The sequence below is a fragment of the Aythya fuligula genome, chromosome 9, assembly GCF_009819795.1.
Source record: "Aythya fuligula isolate bAytFul2 chromosome 9, bAytFul2.pri, whole genome shotgun sequence".
Lineage (NCBI taxonomy): Eukaryota > Metazoa > Chordata > Aves > Anseriformes > Anatidae > Aythya > Aythya fuligula.
Window position 1 is genome coordinate 12092193 of NC_045567.1, and position 19491 is coordinate 12111683.

Sequence of the window (19491 nt, forward strand, 5' to 3'; positions counted from 1 at the left end):
CATCGCTTCCCACCCAGGGGCTTGCACAGGACGTGCAGCCACCGTGTCTGTACCCGAGGAGGATGACGAACGACTCCCTTTCAGCTCGCTGTTAACTCTGAAACATAACGATGGCAGCAGAGCAGGGCACCCCACTGGGTACGGGGGAGCTGCTGGGGAGTGGAGGCTGATTTGGGAGCCACGCTCCAGTGTGCAGGGCAGCTGGTGCCTGCAGGAAAGGCAGCAAGCCTTCCTAGGCTTTGGTCCTGCTGCTGTGAGCCAGGGAATGCACCCAGACCACGGCATCCTCCGTGGCCGTGTCCGCTGTTCTGTCCCCGTTGTGTCCTGGAAGAAGAGCTGGGTCTCAGGTCTGCGTCCTTGGCTTTGGGGTGGCTCAGGGAGAGACGTGGCTGTGACAAAACCAATGGCTGGCTGCTCCCGCTGCTCCTCGCAGCGACCCAGCAGTGTCCAAGCGTTGGACCCAGCGTTGGTCCCCACTGGGAGGGCACTGTCCTGGTGAAGCAGCTGGGGACGTGCAAAAAGGGGACACTTCCCAGGGAGAGGAGCTGCCGAGCACCTGTCCCCAGCCTCCTGCACGAGCTGGGAGGTTTGGGGCAATGGGGAGCTCCCCATCGAGCCACCCCAAAAAAGGCAAGAGGTGCCACATATGCAGCACTGGCAGGACGGTCAGCAAGAAAGGGGGTGGCATTCGTGTCCAACCTCACCTCGTAAAAGGGAAGCGACCCCTGGAGCCTCCCCCCGCCCCAAACATGTTAAATAAATACATAAATACAAACCCAGACGCAAAGCCCAACCCGGAGCTGGGGTTTGCTGGGGGCTGGCAGCTCCCCAGGAGGTCCCTCCTGGCCATTCCCACACCCCAATGCCCACTCCTTTTCTCTGCCCTGGGCTCGTCCCAGGTCCCAAACACGGTCTATCCCTGCACAACCTGCCCCACAGGCTGTGCTCTCTGAAGCAGCTTCCAGGGCTGAGAGCGAACACTGCATTTGCATCTGCTTCAAAACAACCCAGAAAAGCTAGCCGAAGGCATGGAAAGCCTGCTCTGGTGGCAGCGAGGGAAGCAAGGGTCAGGATGCCGTCTCCCCTGGGCTACGAAAATAAATAACTTCTCGGATGCGCAGGTCTGGTGGACAGAAAGCCAGTGCAGCAAAACACCAAGTGTCCTTCGGGAGGGTTACAAATAAATAAGTGAAGCTTGGCTTTTTTCCTTAGGAGCACGTTCGTTTGCAGCTCTGCGGGAGGAAGGGGGCAGTTATTTAAATTAAGGGAAAGGAAAAAAAAAAACAGTCCTAGCGCTGCTCCAGCGAACGCGCTCCTTGCACGCCCGGCTGCCTGTGCCCATCGCTCTGCTCCCGGCTGCAGAAAACGCCCGTGGTGGCTGGGAAGGAGCCGCTGAGCCCCTCCCAGGGCAAAGCATCCCCACGGGGCTGGGGTGGCTTCGTCCCCCCACCGCGGTGTGGGGGCTGGGGGTGAGCGGGAGCCCCTCCTGCCCCTCGCAGCCTGGGTCTGCTTTCCAAGGCGGCGTTTCCAAAGCAGAGAGAGGGGTCAGGAGAGGCGCGGAGATGAAGGTTGCCAGCCCTGGGACATCGGGGTGCCTCTGGACTGCAGCTCCTTGCGCACGGGTTAATCTCGAGTTCGGTTTCTTCTCTTCAGGAAAAAGAAGCTGCTCTTCTGGGGAGGGCCCAGCAGCATCGGCACTTGGCTTTTATGTGTAATTTTGACCTAAAAATAAACGAAGAGCACAGATCGGCGAGCAGCTCCCAACCAGCTGAGGGGTGAGTCACGCTCTGGCCGGGCACCGAGCATCCCCTGACTCAGGGGCCCCACAGAGCAACCCCAGCCAGCCTGGGAAGGAGCAACTCAGCACCCAGGAGCAGGGGCACGGAGCCTCCCTGCACCAAGCCCCGGGAGCTGAGCCACCCCCGGCCCCGCCGCCCCTTCCCCGGGGACTCACGGTGCAGGGGGGCTGCATCCAGGGCTCGCCGTCCACCTGCATGGGCAGCAGCTTGGAGGTCCTGCAAGAAAGAGCGCAGGGTCACGCAGGTGCCAGCTTTCGCTGCCCGCTGGGCGCTCTGCCGGGACAGGGACAAATACCTGATGGTGACAGACGAGCACTGGGCCAGCCTCCTTCCTGCGCTCTTCAGCCCTGTGTAGATCTGCCCCATCTCCATCGCGCCCTCCAGCCCCACCACCTCCAGCAGGTGGTCGCTGAGGTCTGCAAGAGAGGGACATGAGTTGGGGTTGAACCGTCCCATTCCTGCATCCCTGCTTGGGGCATCCCCTCTGCGCCTTGTCTGGCTGACAGTGAGGCCCTGGAGCAGCACCAGCCCCCAGGGATGCTCCTCAGGTGGCTAGTGAGAGCGTGCTCATTTTTTCAAAGTGATTTAACATCAAGCCCAGTGCCAAAAAGCCCCCTTCTGGAGCTGGACTGTGAGCAAGCAGCACTGGCCGGAGGAGGGCACAGCCAGCCGTCTGCCTACAGCAGCAAAATACGGGGTCTGGCTCCAGAGCAGAGCCTACAGCAAAGCTCCTGCTTTGTCCCCTGGGTTTGGCAGGCTGCCTCCGGCCCAGGAAACTGTCCGAGTCTGAGCTCTCCATCCTGAGCCCGTCTGGCTTTCATTCATGGGTGGCCTGAGCACTCCTGCACACAGCCCAGCCCCCCAAGCTCGCCCGAGCCCCCCCAGCCGATAGGCTCAGTGCCCCGTGTCGGGCAGGCAGCTCCCACAAAATCTCAGGAGTGTAAATCTCCCTGCCTGAAACAGCACCCAGGTCCCAGCACGGGCCCCCCACCAACACTTTGCACATCGGTGCTGGGTGTAACAAGGCAGAAGCTGCGAGAAGGTGGCCGGGGCGCAGGCACGGTGCTGGGCAGGGGTACGAGGCGGGCACGGTGCCCCCGGGGACTGCAGGGCTGCTTTTTTCCCTCTGCAACTTGCAGGTGCCCTGGCTCCGGGACCTGGAGCTCGCAGCGAATGAGCCGTTCCCGCAAGAAGCCAGCCAGGCTGATGGCACTGTGGCAGAGGGAAGCTTAAAAAAAAGCCTCTTGTGCCAGTTCTGCAGCTTCCTGCCCCTCCTCGGCACCAGCAGCCCTGGAGAAGTGAGGCCAGGGTGGGCAGAGCCCCCTGCCCTCCCCAGCTCGCAGGGAGCCCTCCCTGGGCCCCCTCAGGACCTCCCCACTCACCCTGTGCACAGAACTTGAGCTCCTTGGCATCAGTGACCACCGTGGCGTGCAGCTTCTCCGGCGCCTTCTTGCTCACCCGGTTGTAGCCGCGCTGCTTCTTGGTCTCACCCCAGAGGTTGGAGCCGCCGTACATGCTCGGGATGTTGAGGACAGCGATGCCCTCCAGGGAAGTGGTGCTCAGGTCCAGCAGGGTCCCGTCACACTGCCAGACACAAGACACCTGAGCAAGCAGGACCAGCCCAGCCCCATAAAAACCTGGTGAGCTCCTCCAGCATGAGCCTCCCCCTTCCCCCTGCCCCACCTGAGCTCTGCAAACCCCAGAGTGTGGCTAACTCCAAACCGTTCGCCTTGTCGGGAACAAGAAATGACTCTGGGAAGGGATTACAAGAAAGGTGATGGAGGAAAAATGTCCAGTTTTGGTGCACAGGCCGGTGTCCGGCACTTCACGCTCACACGGCAGGACCGATGGATTTGAAAGCACCCTAAAAAAGGTGAAATATCTGGTGGCTGTGGCTGCCCTGCATGGCTGGGGGTAGCAGATGTGGCAACGCAGCCCTTCACTGCAGGTCTTGCGTTCAGGACGCCCAGCACACGGCATTCACCTCGTCCTCCACCACGGAGGATGGAGCCTTAGGTCTGAGGAAACAAGAGCTCTTCTGTCTGCACCCCTCTGAAGTCAGGACTGCCGTAGGAAGCAGCCGTCTCTCACTTTCAACTCCATTTTCGCTAGAGCATCTGTATTTTCCTTGAAGCATCTGTATTTCTTTCCAAGCATCTGCTCCCTACCTGCTAGGCTACACTTCAGCAAACACCGGCACATTTTCCCTGCATTTTGGTGATGTGAAGGAATTTCTGCTCCCTGTGTTGCTTTGCCAAGAGGAATGTGAGTTGGCTGATAAAACCCTGTTGCTGCTTTGACTCCTGTTGTTTTGCTTGAGCTGAGTGAAGGTTTCAAGCTTATTTTTAATACACTTTCTATAAGCACTCCTCAGTAGCTGAGCTTGCTGGCCGGCAGAGATGGGCGCACACACAAGTGAGCATCTCTGTTTGTTCAGATCTCCTCTGCCTCCCCTTGTGTCCGTGATCTTATTTTTAGCCTCGCCGTGAAAGCAAAAGGCAGGAATCATCTCCTGGTTTGCAAAAAAATGTCTCTCTGAGGCTGGGTTTCACTTATTTCCCAGCACGTTTTAATAACACCACGACTTGTGGGACTGAGGCTTCGAGCAGCGGACGCTGAGCAAGCGGCCCGCGATTCCTCGCGGCGCTGCGGACGACGCACCCCGTGCTCTGGCTGGGCAGAGCCTCGCCCCCTCCCCGACCCCAGGTGTTAATTCCCATGGGCTTTGAGCACCTCACCCACAGCAGCACCTCCACAAATCCATCAAGGGACTTGGGGGTGCAGTCCTGGGGGGCTGCGGGCATGGGCACGCTGCCGCACACCCGCACCCTGGCGCGGGGCCAGCGAGCAGGAGCAGTTTCTCCCTCTGCAGCCCTCCTCTGTTTGCATGCCAGCGTGCTACAATGGGCTCTTTGAGCTGGGGCAGCTGACGGCGTGCTGGCAGCGACACTGGAAGTAGAAATTTGCAGCTGGGGAAAAAGCAAATTCATTTCCAGGAGCTGTACCGCAGCGAGTGCCAATTTCCAAAACAAAACTGCCATTTCTCTGCACGGATGACAGTTGCCTCGGAGCTGGAGGGAGGACGGGCTGCTGCTACTTTCAACTTAAAAAGCTGCTGGGTTAACGCTTTCCTGACAGCACGGCAGGAGCACCAGGGGCATCCTCCAGCCCTGGGGCTGGGGTCTCACCCTCCTGGGCACCTGCGTGCGTGGCGCTAGCAGCTGATGGGGCAGCGCAAGGCAGGAGCTCCTGCCCCGTCTCATCTGGAGGGCAGAACTGGAGCCCTGCAGGATTTAGCAGGGGCTGGAGCTCCCCGTGTAGACACAGGCTTTAAAACCTCTCTTCACACACTCCTCGCACTCAGCAGCTCTCCTGGCTGCCCGGGATGCCCATGCCACGCTCACTAACAGCTCCATGTGTAGCGCGGCCAGTTGTGTTTTATTTTCTTCTTTTTTTTTTTTTTTTTTTTTTTTTTTTTTTTTCCTGTAGCCCTTGAGAATCAGTTCTAAAAGGGGGCATTTACGCAGAGATAAGGCGAGCCGGAAGTTTGCAGCAAAGCCCAGCACAAACCCCACCAATGCAAACTGCAAAATGACAGAGCTCTTAGCAACCGCTGGCACGCAGCGGTCCCTCCTCCCTCCTCTAATTAAAGGCTGTTTCCATGTAATCCAAAGACGGCTGTGAGCAGACACGGAGTTTACAGAGAGAATATTCCAGGCACACTCTCAAATTCAGCTGGAAGGGGAAAAATACAGGGCTATTCTTCTGCCTGCAGCTGGCTGGCCTTGCAGCGAGCTCCTCGCTGGAGCTGCGGGCTGTGTTTGCAGAGCAGCCGCCTCGCCGACGCACAGACTTTAACAAAATTCTCCCCTGGACCTGCCCGGCCCCTGGAGACCCTCCCCAACACGCTGCCGCTGAGCACATCCCACGGGGAGCACCAAGGGCTGCTCCCTCGGTGTGCCAGCAAAGAGGGCAGGGGACGAGGGGACTTCGGCACAGGGAGCTGTTGAGGTGGGTGGCAGGTCTGTGGGATGCTTCAGCTTGGACAAGCGGGAACTCTTGCTCCTGCTCTTTGCTAATTTAATCGTTAATTATTTGGTTAATTAATTATTTTGATCGTTATCAGCCTGGCTGCAGAGGTTTGGGTGTTGTACACGCCTGTCCCACAGGGGGACACTCAGGTCCTGCCACCACCCCGGGGTGTCAGAGCTGTCCCAGCACCCTTTCCCCGAAGCTCCAAGGACAGCGACTGAGAGACCTTGGCGAAACCTCCCCAAAAAAAACATCTTCCCAGACGGAGCCAGGCCCCTTCCTGGAAGCTCACCTCCACCTCGACGTAGTCGTGGAGCTTCTTGCAGGTGGCGGCGAAAGTTTCTGACGTGCCGAACTCGAAGTACCACAGCTTGTTCTTCATCCTGGGGTGCAAGGAGCAGCGAGAGCATCCTCCTTGGGGCCGGCAGCTCCCCCCCAGCCCCGCAAACAGCAGCGAGAGGGGCTGCAAGACCCTTTTGGAGCCACCGCAGTGGGGACGTGAGCCACCCCTGCCTCCCCTGGCCTCCCCCAGCAGAGCCATTTCTGAGAAGCTCTGGCAGGACCACGGCTAGCCATGACCTGCTCCCTGCCCTGCCCTCGCCGCACAGCCTGCTCCTGCTGGTCCTGAATTCCTCGCTAATTACAAAGCGTGATGAACGCAGGCAGATGCGCTGCCAAGTTCAAGCAGCCTGCCATGTGAACTGCCCCGTCCCATGGGGAGAGGGGCAAGAGGAGCCTGCGAGAGGTGGTGGGAGGGGAGGGGGCTCCAGCACATCCCCTCTGTGCCAGGGGACCCCGGGCAGCCCCACGGCGGTGGCAGGGCAGCCGGGCAGCGCTTACCTGCTGTTGAATTTCTCAGGGTGCTTTTCTCGCATGACATGGAAGCGGTGGGCAATGGAGGCATCCTGCACAGAGAGGAGGGCAGAGATACCCACAGCACGGTAGTGAGAGGGCTGGGAAATAGAGCCCCCCCTCCCCGTGTGTGCAATGGGGTGCGGGAGCTCGGTGCTTCGCCCCCAGCACGCGGCTCTCTGTGGGGCAGCCCCACTCGCACCACCTGAGGCCATGCAGCCCCAGCACGGAGCTGGGCACTGCTCCAGCAGGACAAAGGGGCCTGGCTTTGGGATGAGGCTCCCGATGCCATCGGGAAACATTTTGGGGGTGTACGGGGGGTGCCCCGCACTGCTGCAGAGCCACACGTGGGCCTTGGAAGCAGACGAGGTGGCGGCTTGTTAGAGGGGCTCAGGACTGCTGCGGGCACTTCCCATGTAACTGAGAGGGCAGCCTCGGCCAGGGCTGCTTGCGGAGCTTTGAATGGGCTCGTTAAGCGAGGCACAATTAGCACACTTGGCCTCCTTCCCTCCTCATGGAGGCTCCAAGTGGAAATGCTGCCGAGAGAGGGCGGGGGGACGCGGGGAAGCCCAAGGTTGAGCCCAGCTCAGGGGCCATTTGCAACCCAAAGGCTCCCTGCCCACCACCCGGCACCCCAGAGCAGAGGAGGTGATAGGGAGCCTGCTCCCTGCTCCTGCTTTCCCACGTTGTGCTCAGCTTGGCTTTTTGGGGCTGGCTGCGATGGCACAGGGCTCTGGGGAGCATAGGGCTTCCGGCCCTTTGGGTGCAGCGAGGAGCCAGGGTCTAGCGGTGCCCTCACAGAGGTGGCACCTCCAGGCCCCTAGCTGGGCACCAGAGGTGTTTTTAGCTGCCTCAGAGTATTTTGGGGTTGAGCAGGGGGGTACAGGTGGTGGGAACTGGCATCCTGGGCTGCCTCGCTCCAGCTGAGGAGCATTTCCCAGGGGCGGAGGGATCACCCCAAAAGCCCTGAGCCAGGCAGGTTTGGGGCTGTGGCTGTGCCGGGGCGCTCTGCAGGGCTCCTGCTCTGGCCAGCCTCATTCGGGTGGCCCTGCTACTCACCACCCCAATAGAGAAGTAGTTGTTGATGATGCTGTATGGGACGGGGTCACCGTTGACCTCCTTGTCGCTGGGAATCACGTCTATCTGCCAGCGGTCGAGCATCACCTCAGTGCTGTGCTCGATGTCCTTCAAGACCTTCATCAGGCTGCCTCCTTCGTAGCCTGGACGGGACAGAAGAGGCCTTGGAGGAGGGTGGAGGAGGGTGAAGGGGAGCAGAGCTGTGCTGCGTGCTTCTGGGGCTGGTGGGGGAGCTACCAGAGAGGTGCTGCCCCGCGATGGCACCCCATGGGCACATGCAGGGGCACCCCTGGGCTGGATCCCCCCAGGGCAACGCTCGCACAGCCTCACCTCCTCCCCAGCGCAGGCACCTGGCCAGGTCATTGCCTGTCCCCAGGGGCAGCACAGCCACCGGCGGGTGCTTCAGCAGGTTCGCCTTGTCTGCAGAGCAAGGAGAAAGAGATCTGGGGCAGCGCTGGAGGGGCAGCGCCCAGGCTGGGCTTGTTCCCTGCTCCTCTGGATGTCCCTCCTCATGCCAGCAGAGCCCAGGGGCTGTTTGGGGTGGCAGGGCCCAGGCATAGCTCTTGCAGGGGATACGGGGACGGACGCTCTGCAGGAGCCAGGCTAGGTGTCAGACGGTGTCCCCGCTGCTTGCTCACCTATGCAGTCCAGGATCCAGCCCACGGTGCCATCCCCTCCGCAGGCCAGGATGCGGAAATCCGGAGTGTCCCGGAAAAAGCTCAGCCTGGACGGGGCGAAGAGAGAAAGGCGGTCACGGAGCAGGGCAGGGGGGTGCCGGGGTAGGGTTGGGGTGGCTGCCGGTGGCCGCGGCACCTCCGTACCCAGGAGTGGGCCCACCACGGTCCAGGTTGTACACCTGCCGCGGGTTGAGCAGGTAGTGAAACTTTCGGAGGACCCTGGGGAAAGAGAGAGAGCGAGGGATGCCACGGAGGAGGGTCCACAGCTGGCGGCTGGGGCATCCCAACGGGACGCAGACCCCGGCGGTGGGGTCAGGGAGGGATGCCGTCCCCGGACAGGGGCACACCTACCGCTCCCCTTGCCTTCCTCCGCTCTTGGGGTTCACAAACACCAGCAGGGGGTGCGTCCCGGGCCTGGGGCTGATCTACGAGGCAGAAAGAAAGCACGAAGGCTGCAAACGCCTGGCCCCTGCAGGGCCTGGCCCAGAAGGGCTGCCCGTGGCCCGGTGCCGGACCCTACCTGCAGACCTTGCCCATCCGCCGTGGTGGCGTTGAACTTGAAGCTCTGGCTGTCCTCGGGGCTGGTGCCGGCGGGGGAGTCGCTCTCAGACCTCCGGCAGTGGGACTGCCGCTCCTGGGGGACGGGGCGAGGGGTGGGTGGGGAGGCCGTGGGGCCAGGGCAGTGGGCTGGGTGTGGGGCCACGTACCAGGACCGCCGGGCAGATGTAGGAAGGCAGCAGGATGTGGTCCCGCAGCGGGCCCCCGTCGCACTCCGGCTTCACGTGAGAGGCGCATTTGTTGTGGAGCTGGGGGGCAAGGAGAGGTGTCATGGGGGTGGCGGCACAGCACAGCCCCCCCCAGCCCACCTGCCCCTGCCCACTCACAGTGACTTGGCACCAGACGCAGTGCAGGCCAGTGATGCCCTGGTAGCACTTGATGCTCTTGTGGCACCGGTCACACTTGACGGGGGAATTGCCCTCGATCCAGGTGTGCTGCATCACCTGCGAGAGGTGTGGGGGGGGAATGCTACAGTCACAAGCCCTCCAGCCTCCTCTCTGGCTCTGTGGCTGCCTCCTGGATTTGGGATTCATGGGGGCTGTCTCACAGGGGTGCATGCTGGCACTGCCCTTCCCAAAACAACCCCTGGCACAGCCACGACAGGTCTCTGCTGCCCTGTGCAGCACACGGGGGCCACCGGCCCCCTCCAAGCTCCTGCTCCCCTGTGGAACCAAGCCAGGGATGGGGCTCCCGAGGTTGGGAACATGCAAGAGCTGCAAACCCCAGGGAGTAAAAAAATCACAAAAAAAAAAAACACACACACACACAACAAAACAGGCAGGACACTGTGGGGCAGGAGATGGAAGGGCCAGAGAGATGCTGTGCGCCGGCCACCTACTCACATTGGTGTTTCTCTTGGACTTGGCGTAGGTGCTGATGCAGGAGGCGATCTCTTTGGACACGCACCTCTCGTGGACGGTGTATTTGCAGACTGGCAGGAGGGAAGGAGGAGGCGAGCATGAGCCTTGGGTGCCCTGCTGGGCGCCGGCGGGGATGGGGTGTTGGGACATCCTGGGGAGGTGACTTACAGGAGCAGCAGAGGCCCTGCTTGCGGACGCCCAGCAGCATGGTGCGGCAGAAGTTGCAGTAGGCAGGCTTCTTGAAGTGCTTCAGCCTCCAGGCGTGCTGCCCGTCGTCCCTCACGTTCTGCAGGGCAACAGGGCAGAGAGTGGGGGGGTCATTCCCTGTTCCCTTTCCCTCCCTGATGTCCCCCCCGCACCCATGCTGCCCCCAGTGCTCGGCACATCTCCCCGGGGATGTTCAGCTCCTGGCCAGGCAGCGGGGACACTTTGCAGGTGATGCCACGTCTGGGGCCAGGGCACTGCCACCACGTGCCCGTCACATCACCCCCACCAGACACTGTCTCCCTGCAAGCAGCTTCACGTCGTCTTTACTTTATTTGCCATGCAAAGCTGCTTGCTGAGCAGGGAGAGCAAATAAAGCCAGCTGAAACCCTCGCTGGATGAGCACATCTCCTAAATCTGGGCGCAAATACTTCCCAGGACCCACTTAAGTGGGCTGAGTTTTCCTGCCTGAAAATCTGCCTGCTTGCGTCTCCATAGAAAGCAAACCCCAGCACTGGCAAAAAGCCCAAACTTTCCCTGCAAACTGTCATAAGGCGTCCAGGGACTTGGATGCACCTTGCAGACACGAAGCTTGGCAGGACGAAAAAATGGGAAAGGGAAATAAAGAGGGTGGAAACTGCCCGAGCTCTGCTCTTGGGATCCCGCCCCAGCAGAGCGACCTGGCATTTTTTTGGGTGCTCGTCTCCTGGGTTAAACATGCGTGGAACTGCAGCACGCTGCGATGGTGTGGAGCAAAGCCAGGCCCATGTGGGCTGCCGAGGGGAGGCTGCCCTCCCGTGGCTCCTGGCGCCGCGGCCTCCTCCAGGTGCTCTGAGAGGGCCCGGCGGCAGCGTGAGGGCGAGCCTCACCGTCTCCATGCCCAGCAGGACCAGCAAGGGGATGGTGGTCATGCCGCCCCGGATCCACTCCTCCAGCGTCACGTTCCCGTCGTGGTCGTAGTCGATCTCCTCCATCATTTCCTTCAGGATCTGTGGGACGGGGAGAGGCGGTGGCACAGCGCTGCGGCGCGCGGCCCCGAGTCCCCCCGGGCCCCAGCTGGGCACTCACGGGCTTCAGCTCGGTGGAGTCCCACTCCAGGTACTCGGCCACGTGCACCATCTGGTTGATGATACGATCCAGCTCCTGTGCACGGGGACACGGCCACGCCGGGAGGTAAGGGGCAGCCGCAGGCCTTAGAGGCACTGAGGTGCCCAAGGCTGCCCTGGGCACAAACCCACGCAAGCCGCAGGCTGGCAGCATCCCAGCTCTCGGCAGGGAGCTACTTTTTGCTCAGAGAACCCACCCCAAAAACTGCACTGGGTTATCCATTGGAAAACCCACCCTGGCAAAACAAGGGGTTTTGAGGGAAATACCCGCAGAAAACAGAGAAAACATCACTTTTGTTGTTGTTGTTCTTTTTTTCTTCCCTGTGCACTAAATTTCCTTTTCTCAAATACAGGCACCTGACTTGGAACCAGCATTGGCCGTGGGTGATTTTTTTTTTTTAGCTGCTGCCAGATGCTGCAGAGCAGGAGCACGCTCTGTGACTTTGGACCCCTCTCTACCAGAAGGACATCGAGGCCCTGGAGCGTGTCCAGGGCAGGGCTATGGAGCTGGGGAAGGGCCTGGGACACAAGTGCTGTGAGGAGCGGCTGAGGGAGCTGGGGGGGTTTGGTCTGGAGAAGGGGAGGCTCAGGGGAGACCTCATTGCTCTCTGCAACTGCCTGGAAGGAAGCTGTGGGGAGCTGGGGGTCGGCCTCTGCTCACAGGTAACCAGTGATAGGACCAGGGAATGGCCTCAAGCTGTGCCAGGGGAGGTTCAGGTTGAAATGAGGAGACATTTCTGCTCAGAAAGAGCAGTCAGGCACTGGGACGGGTTGCCCAGGGAGGTGGTGGAGTCCCCGTCCCTGGGGGTGTTCAAGGAAAGGTTGGACGTGGTGCTTGGGGACAGGGTTCAGTGGTGACGTTGGTGGTAGGGGGGTGGTTGGACCAGAGGATCTTGGAGGGCTCTTCCAACCCTAATGATTGTATTGTATTGTATTGTATTGCATTCTGTCCTGTCCTGTCTTATCCTGTCCTGCCTTCATCCTCTGTGCCACCAGCCTGCCCTGCACCAGCCCGCCTGCACCCGTGGAGAGGACACCCTGCATCACCCCAGGCTTCTCCCCTTGGGCTTACCGAGCTGTCCAGGATGCCATTCCCATCGGTGTCATAGAGGCGAAACATAACTGAAGGGAGAAGAAAAGCCGTGGCAGGTTGGACCTGGCCCATGGCCCCCCATGCCCTGCTGCCCCACACCGCGTGCTCCTGTCCCTTCTTTTCCTCGGGGAAGGGTCTGAATTTCCAACAGGAGGGAAAGATAAATGTATGCCAGGCCACACACCTACCCGTGGGGCTGCTGCAGCCTGTGCCCATGCCTTCCTCTGGGATCCTGGTGGGAAGGGTCATGGCAGGACCCTGCTCAGCATCCTCAGCACCCACAGCCAACACCATTAACCCAGCCATTAACCCAGGGAATACCAGGGAATAAAACTGGGTGGTGGACAAAAGCAGGGATCACAAGGGTTTAATTCTAGCCCCACATTTGTTCTCTAGCCCTGCAGGCTTGCAGCCAGCCTAGCTCGTCCCCAGCGGAGCGCGTGGCGCCCATCAGTTAATTACAACGTCACGTCTGAAACGATCCCTCGGTGTGATCAGCAGCAAACACCCGCACTTCACTGTCTCCCTCTTTGAAATATTGCTCTTTTTTGGGAAAACATCCCATGGTCTCATCTCTGCCATGGCCTGACCTGGGGCAGGGGTGATGGGAGAGGAGGACGCAGCGTATCTGGCCCTTGCACCTCCTCCAGGAACCAGTTCCCCCCAGTTCCTCCCAGTTCACCCAGTAACTGGCAGCCTGTGGCCCCTGGGGTCCCACTTACATTCCAGCTTGTCCTCTGCCCGTCCCCTCTCCAGCAGGGACAGGTAGCAGACAATGTCCTTCAAGTAGACCACCTGAGCCAGGGAGGCCGGGGCGTGCGTGGGGGCAGCTTTCAGGGCACTGTGGCTTTTCCGGAGGCTGAAGGGCAACCTCTTCTCTGAGCTCCTCGAGCCTGCAGGCAGGGAGGGAGGGGAGAGAATTAGGGCTGCACGTCCAGGAGGGGGCTGCGGGATTCTCCGGGGTGCTCCACAGGACTCGGGTGGCATGGGTGGATGTGGGGCTGAGCGATGACACCCGTCCCCAGGGAAGGGGACAACCCACGCTGGCACTGCCGGTGTCACCTGCAGCAAATGGACGCTCGCTCCCAGCGCAGCAGTGAGTCACTTCGTTAACACCTCTCTCCCTAGGAACTGCTGCCAGGTAATTAAGACATTGAGTGGCAGCGGCTCTGTGGCTCAGGACCGTTGGCATCGGTGTGCAAAGCAAAGGTATTGAGGCTCTGGGGAGCCGCCCGGTTGGGAAAGTCACTGCCGCTGCCCTGGGGACCTGCAGGAGCCACCCTGCCACCCATCCCCTGCGCAGCCCTGGCCGAGCTCACCTGGCGACTGTGGGCTGAGCAGGGAACCCGACGAGACCTTTGAAGACCCTGAGGAGTTGTGAGCAGAGGGGGTGCCAGTGGTGGACTTCTGGGAGGATGACCGGGACCAGCTGGGCGAGGCGTTGGCGATGGATGCCGGGCTCAGGGATGCTGGCGGTGGCTCGGCCGTGCCACTGTGGCAGCCCTTGGGCTCAGCCGTGTGCCGCCCGAGGGCACTCAGCAGCGTTTTCCCGTTGATCCCTGCAAAAAGGATGGATCCCCATGGGCGTGGGGCACCTGTCTGCCTCCCCCGCTAGCCCTGTCCTCCAGGAGCCCCCTGCCCGCCCAGCTGCTGGCTGCTAGCCACCACATCCTCTTTGCTTGCCCACAAGCTGCCTGGCATCCTGGCCTGGGGGTCCCACACCACGGCTGCCCCCCACCCTCTGGCATGGCTGGTGGCTCCCACCATGTCCCTGGGGGAAGGACCACCGCTGTGCAAGGGGCTGGCACGTCCTTTGTGTGCACCAGGGCAGGCTTTCCTTATCGGTTTTGCAGTTTAAATAGCTCTCGGCAGATGTCTCCACACGCTGCAAATCCACCAGGCAGGGGACGGAGCCATCGGGTCGGGTGCTCAGCCCCTGGCCAACGACCCCACTGCGCACAGGGGATGGACACCTCGTGGCCACCAGCATCGGTAGCCGTGACAGGGACACAGGCCAGCTCGGTCTGGATGGAGATGCCAGCATCAAGTGATGTTGGCTCTGAACGTGTGGAGGATTAAGTGCCATGAAGCCCCCCTGGGTCCCCCATCCTAGGGAAAGCCCCATCCTTCCTGCTGCAGAGCAGAGCTGGGGGGAGCCGATGGCACGGATCCAGGCTGTGGCAGCCCTGCTGGGGCTGGACCCAGCGTCCCCACCATGGCCCCTGCCCCTGTGCCACCAGGGGAAGGTGTCACCCCCCGGGCACACAGCAGCGGGGGCAGAGGCGGCTCACCGAGTGCACCGAGCTGAGGGACGCCGGGGCTCTGGCGCTGGGCCTCGGGGGATGCCTGGCATATCTTCCGCTTGAAGGACGTGAAGAGGTGCTGGCAAAGCTCCTCGGGCACCTCCACCTCCAGGTAGGTCTTCATGAAGAGCCGAAAACCCTCGTAGTCGATGGGCTGGGGAGGGCGGAGGGGAGGCTGTGGGGGAGACCTGGGGCACACGGAGGGGGCAGAGCCCCCTGCCCTCCCTGCTGCCGCGTGTGGGGCCCCCTCCACAAACTGGGTGCTGCCTCCCCAGCACCCAGCTTCCACGTGGCAGCCCCCAGTGCTGGGCACCCGCAGACAAACCCTCAGACACCCACTGGTGGCAGCGGGCAAGGGCCACCACGGCAAGGCCCAGAGGAGCCCGGAGGTTTAACAGAAGGGCAGAAACATCCCCCCCATGCTGCCTGGGACACCCCTGGCCCTGTGCCTGTTCCACAGGAGCGCAGGATGTGAAGGGACCTAGGGCTGGTGCCACCAGGGCTGGAGGCGTTTTTGGGGACAGCACAGAGAAATCTCCTTTGTGGCATCCTGGAGCCCCACCGTGAGCTTAAATAGCTGGGTAGCTTGGCTGCCCCCCCTTCGCTGCATTCAGCCTGTGGATTTTCTCATTTCACCTCGTTTCTCGTGATTACAGCCCCTCTGAAAAGGCTCTGTCATGCTGGCACACTAACGACTCTCTAAAAGCACCTCTTGAAAAAAAATAACCCTGGCCTTCCCTTGGCAAGCGTGACAAGGTGGAGGGCCTGCTGGGTCCTTGCACTGGCAACAGCAAAATAATTTGCTCTGGGGGAAGTGTATGTAAGTGGTTGGAGAAAGCAAACCCCCCTCCCTGCCTCTGCCTGGCAAGGAGATGCCCCAGAACACTCTCTGCAAGGGTCCTGCAGTGCTGGGACCCGGTGGCAGGGGGTGGGATGGGTTGGGGAGCCAGCTGAGGATCTGGGGGCTCCCTACAGCATCTCCTGCATCGGCACGGCCGAGCAGGCTGGAGGGAAACGGGCCGTACCTGTTCGGGGTTGTACCTCGAGAGGACGCCGTCCCCGTGGAACTCCTCCAGGACATCCTTCAGCTTCTTGGTGGAGTCTGGGGAAGACAAAGACATTGCACTTCTGCACGCTTGAAAGCCGTGCCGGCATTCAAAACATTTCCATTTCCATGATTAGCCCCTTGGGGATCGCACAAGGGTGGCAGAGCGATGTCTGGAGAAGGGAAGGATATTCACAGTTGTACAAAACACCAGCTCCTTCTCCAGCAGCCCCTCCGGAGCCGCTGCCAGGCGCGCTGCAGCCGCCCCCTGCTTGCCGAGCGAGTCTCGCTTGCCAAACTTTGATCAACCAAACGAAGACGCTGTGCGTGGACTCGGCACTGCAGATGGTGTTTTATGGCCTGTGATTAAATACCGCAGAGCCCGCTCTCTGAAGAGGCAGGACAAGATGCCGGCGGTGCTGCCGTGCCTCCCTGCCCGCGGCCGCGTCCTGCTCGGGGTCAAAGCCCTGCTGCTGGGAAGGGAAGGGAAGGGAAGGGAAGGGAAGGGAAGGGAAGGGAAGGGAAGGGAAGGGAAGGGAAGGGAAGGGAAGGGAAGGGAAGGGAAGGGAAGGGAAGGGAAGGGAAGGGAAGGGAAGGGAAGGGAAGGGAAGGGAAGGGAAGGGAAGGGAAGGGAAGGGAAGGGAAGGGAAGGGAAAGAGCTGTGGCTGCCCCATCCCTGGAGGTGCCCAAGGCCAGGCTGGATGGGGCTGGGGGCAGCCTGGGCTGGTGGGGGGGTCCCTGCCTAGGGCAGGGGATTGGAATAAGATGATCTTCAAGTTCCCTTCCAACCCAACCCATTCTGTGATTCTCTGATTGCATAAATGTTATGAGGCTCACGATTTGCTCTCTGCAAAAGCAAAACTCCTTCTCTGCAAAAGTAAAATTATCACAGAGGGCTGGCAACCCGAGCCGAGCTGTAGAGCAGCTCTGCATGTTTGGGAAAAGCCCGCCTGCTTTCCTTGCTGGCATTTCGTTTTGCTCACGAATGTGGGAGCCTTTGGAAGGATGGAGCCGAGCGCACGTCTGCGCTGCCGCATCCCACGTCGCGGGGGCTCTGTGGGAAGGGGTCCGCAGCGCTCCTGGGTGCGGCAGTGCTGGCTTCAAGGGTCCCCTCCCCACTGCAGGGTGGTGACAGGGCCCTTTTTTCCTTTAAAGCAGCTCCACTCTCATCTCTCACTACCTCCAGTGGGGGTAACTGGGGTTTTCTCCTTTGTGCCAGCATGGGAAGGTGGACAGGGTGGAGCTTCCCTTGAAACCCGCAGGCTGGGCACCCCTGTGGGTGACGTTCCCCGCCAAGCCCCCTGAACCCCGACACCATCCAAAAAGACCCAAACCCCACAGGAAAAATCCCCGGATACTTAAGAACACAGGCAGGGAGCCGAGGGGCGTCAGCCAGCCGCGGTACTCACAGTCGGTGTACTGCTGGAGCTGGGCAAACTCGGCCGGGCTGAGCGAGATCCAGCCCCCGTCACTCATCGTGGGGCACAGCGGGGCCACCCCACGGCCACCCACAACCACACCAGGAGCTGCCCAGGCTCACATCAGCACTGCGGTGGGCTCCGGTCCTGTGGGCAGCAGATCCAAGGGCTTCAGAGCAGCTGCTGCTGGAGCGCCGCCCGTCCTGCAGCCTCCTCCCTGGGGTGGTAAAGAAAGAGAGGCCGGTGTCAATAGTGCTGTCCCCACAGCTCACGTCTTTCCTCCTGGCTTCAGCTCTTCCTCCTGGGGGAGAAACAGCCATAGTTACGGTCATCGGGGCTGGTGAGCTTGGAAATAGGGAGTACGGGTGCTTTCCCACCTAGGAACCCATGGAGGGGTGGGATCCATGGAGGCAGAGTGTGGGTGCACGGAGCTGGAGCCCGGCTCCTCGCAGCAGCCTGGTCCCTGCTCCTGGCACCCGGAGGATGTGGCTCTGTGGAGGTTATGAGCTGAGGAAAAGGCTGCTGCTGTAGCAGGAAAAGGAGCTGGACATCCACCAGGCATGTGGGGATGCTCGGGGTGGACAAATGGAGGCTCGCTGGGGAGCATCACCCATGAGCATCCTCTCCCAGCAGTGATCCCGAGGCACCGTGGCACTGCTGCTGGCCCCAAGCACCCAGAGCTTGCACCTGGGACTTGTCCTGCTGGAGGGACTGCCACATGCAGGGGGGATTCCCAAGGCAATGGGAACAACACGGGCAATACTCAGTGATATAAGCCCTCGTGCCCCTCGCTGGAGTTCTCCCATCAGCAATTTCCAGAAAATTGAACACGATACAAGCAGAAGGAACAATGCTGTTAATTACAACAGACAATGCTCACAATGCCCGGAGGGCAGAAGATGTGAATGAAAGTGGAAATTCACAAATCGCATCTCCGTCTACAGAGCTGGTGCTGGCCTTTAGCCGGCTCCTGCAGCCGATCATCATTTCTAATGAAAACCCGTGTTAAAAATTGGGTGCGGGAGAACCCGCAGGAAGAAAAGCGCTAGGAGAAGCTGTGCCACGGAGGAAATGTCAGAGGGCTTCAAACGAAGTGACAGACTCCAGCCGATCAATTTGCAGGCATCAAAATTTATTAGCTTCTTCACTTAACCGAATCAGCTGCTGAGATCCGAGGGGGAAATGTCAGCATCCCGGGGACACGCAGGCGGCCCTCGAGACGGTTGTTCTTCAAGGAGCAGACAGGAGCAATTAGATCTCGGGTTTAGGGCCAGCTCCCTGCCCAGTGCTGGCTGCGGGGTCAGGAGTAAGTGGATAAAGCAGAGCGGGGGCTGCCTGGGACTGGTTTTCCAGATACCGGAGCGAGCGCTACCTGCACGTCTGGGAGACACAAAGCAGAGCCCGGTGTGGCTGGCACCCACCCGTGGCACACGTTTGCTGGAGCTGAATGAGCCTGAGAGGCGGAGGTGCTGGCAGCTGGGAGCTGCAGCTTGGAGCAAGCCCTGCTTTGCTGCTGGACCTCCCCAGCAGCCCTGCAGAGGGCAGGGAACCATCACTGCCAGGGCGGTGGAGTGTTAAAAACGAGCACGTGCACGTTGTCCTCCCTTCGCTTCAATGGACAGTGCAGGCGTCAAGACTTTGGGATGCTCGAATGGTATGAGCAAAGCACTTTTGGGGTTTTGGGAAGCAAACGAGGTTCAGGCCACTGTGCCAGAGAAGAGAGCAGCTTTCTGGAGAAGCCCCTGCAGCTCGTCACCTGTGGAGGCACCAGGTTGTGCCCAGGGCACTGGGCTCCCCCAGCCCAATTCCCTGCAGCTGCTTCGCCCTCCACTACAAGAAGGGGCCAAGGCGGTGACAGAGGGAGGGGACACATCAGTCCCCCAGGGAAACTTCTTATCCATGGGGCTGCCAGGCTGACAGGACCGCGGCAGGGGCTGGGGGCACTGGTTTAGGAACCCCTGCTCTTTGTCCCCTGGGCTTGGCAGGGCGTGAGGCTCGTGGGGCTTCTTCCTTCTGGCTACAGAAAGCTGCCCGCACAAGCACCGGATTCCCAGTGATCTTCACCCCAGGGTGAAGCCGAAATGTTGTGTCTGAACACCTCCAGGACGAGGCGTCTGTCGCGAGGTGCCCCCGAGGCTGGCTCAGGAGAACGCAGTCTGTCAGAAATCCTCCGCGAGTGCAAACAGGCTTTCTGTTTCCAGGCAAACGAGCTGTTTAGTTGGACCAGAAACTATGTTTTATCTCAAATTTATACAAGGAGAGGCTGAGAGAGTCGAACTAGCTCAGTCTACAGAAGGAAAGGAAAAGGGGGGGGATCTGCCTGCTGCCTCCAGCTCCCTGAAGGAGCAGAGCTAGGGCTGCCTGTCCTGGGGACACACTCCTGGCTGGGCTGCGGCGCTGGGACAGGCACTGCCCCCTTCCCAGAGGTCTGGGGTTTTGCAGAAAAATTCAATTTACACCTCAACCT

At 60.7% G+C, this 19491-nt stretch overlaps 1 protein-coding gene across 2 annotated transcripts; it reads right to left on the bottom strand.

Annotated features, from left to right (window-relative positions):
• Window positions 1–1468: 1468 nt before the first annotated feature.
• Window positions 1469–17149, bottom strand: LOC116492561 (diacylglycerol kinase beta-like). 2 transcript variants are annotated; one of them, XM_032193346.1, is made up of 25 exons: window positions 17016–17149; window positions 15587–15663; window positions 14559–14715; window positions 14243–14317; window positions 13578–13817; window positions 12981–13151; window positions 12238–12287; window positions 11128–11202; window positions 10929–11048; window positions 10024–10141; window positions 9838–9926; window positions 9322–9438; window positions 9145–9243; window positions 8958–9071; window positions 8789–8862; window positions 8582–8656; window positions 8399–8484; window positions 8091–8180; window positions 7743–7903; window positions 6672–6736; window positions 6124–6214; window positions 3182–3383; window positions 2095–2215; window positions 1955–2015; window positions 1469–1722 (listed from the first exon to the last, which is right to left on the bottom strand). In XM_032193346.1, exons 1-25 carry the CDS (start codon window positions 17080–17082, stop codon window positions 1624–1626), a joined length of 2694 nt encoding a protein of 897 aa, XP_032049237.1. In that variant the 5' UTR covers window positions 17083–17149; the 3' UTR covers window positions 1469–1623. The 2 variants fall into 2 exon arrangements, with proteins under 2 accessions (XP_032049237.1, XP_032049239.1); XM_032193348.1 differs by lacking the exons at window positions 13578–13817; window positions 14243–14317 and having other exon boundaries at window positions 12981–13144; window positions 14588–14715.
• Between the last annotated feature and the right edge of the window lie 2342 nt (window positions 17150–19491).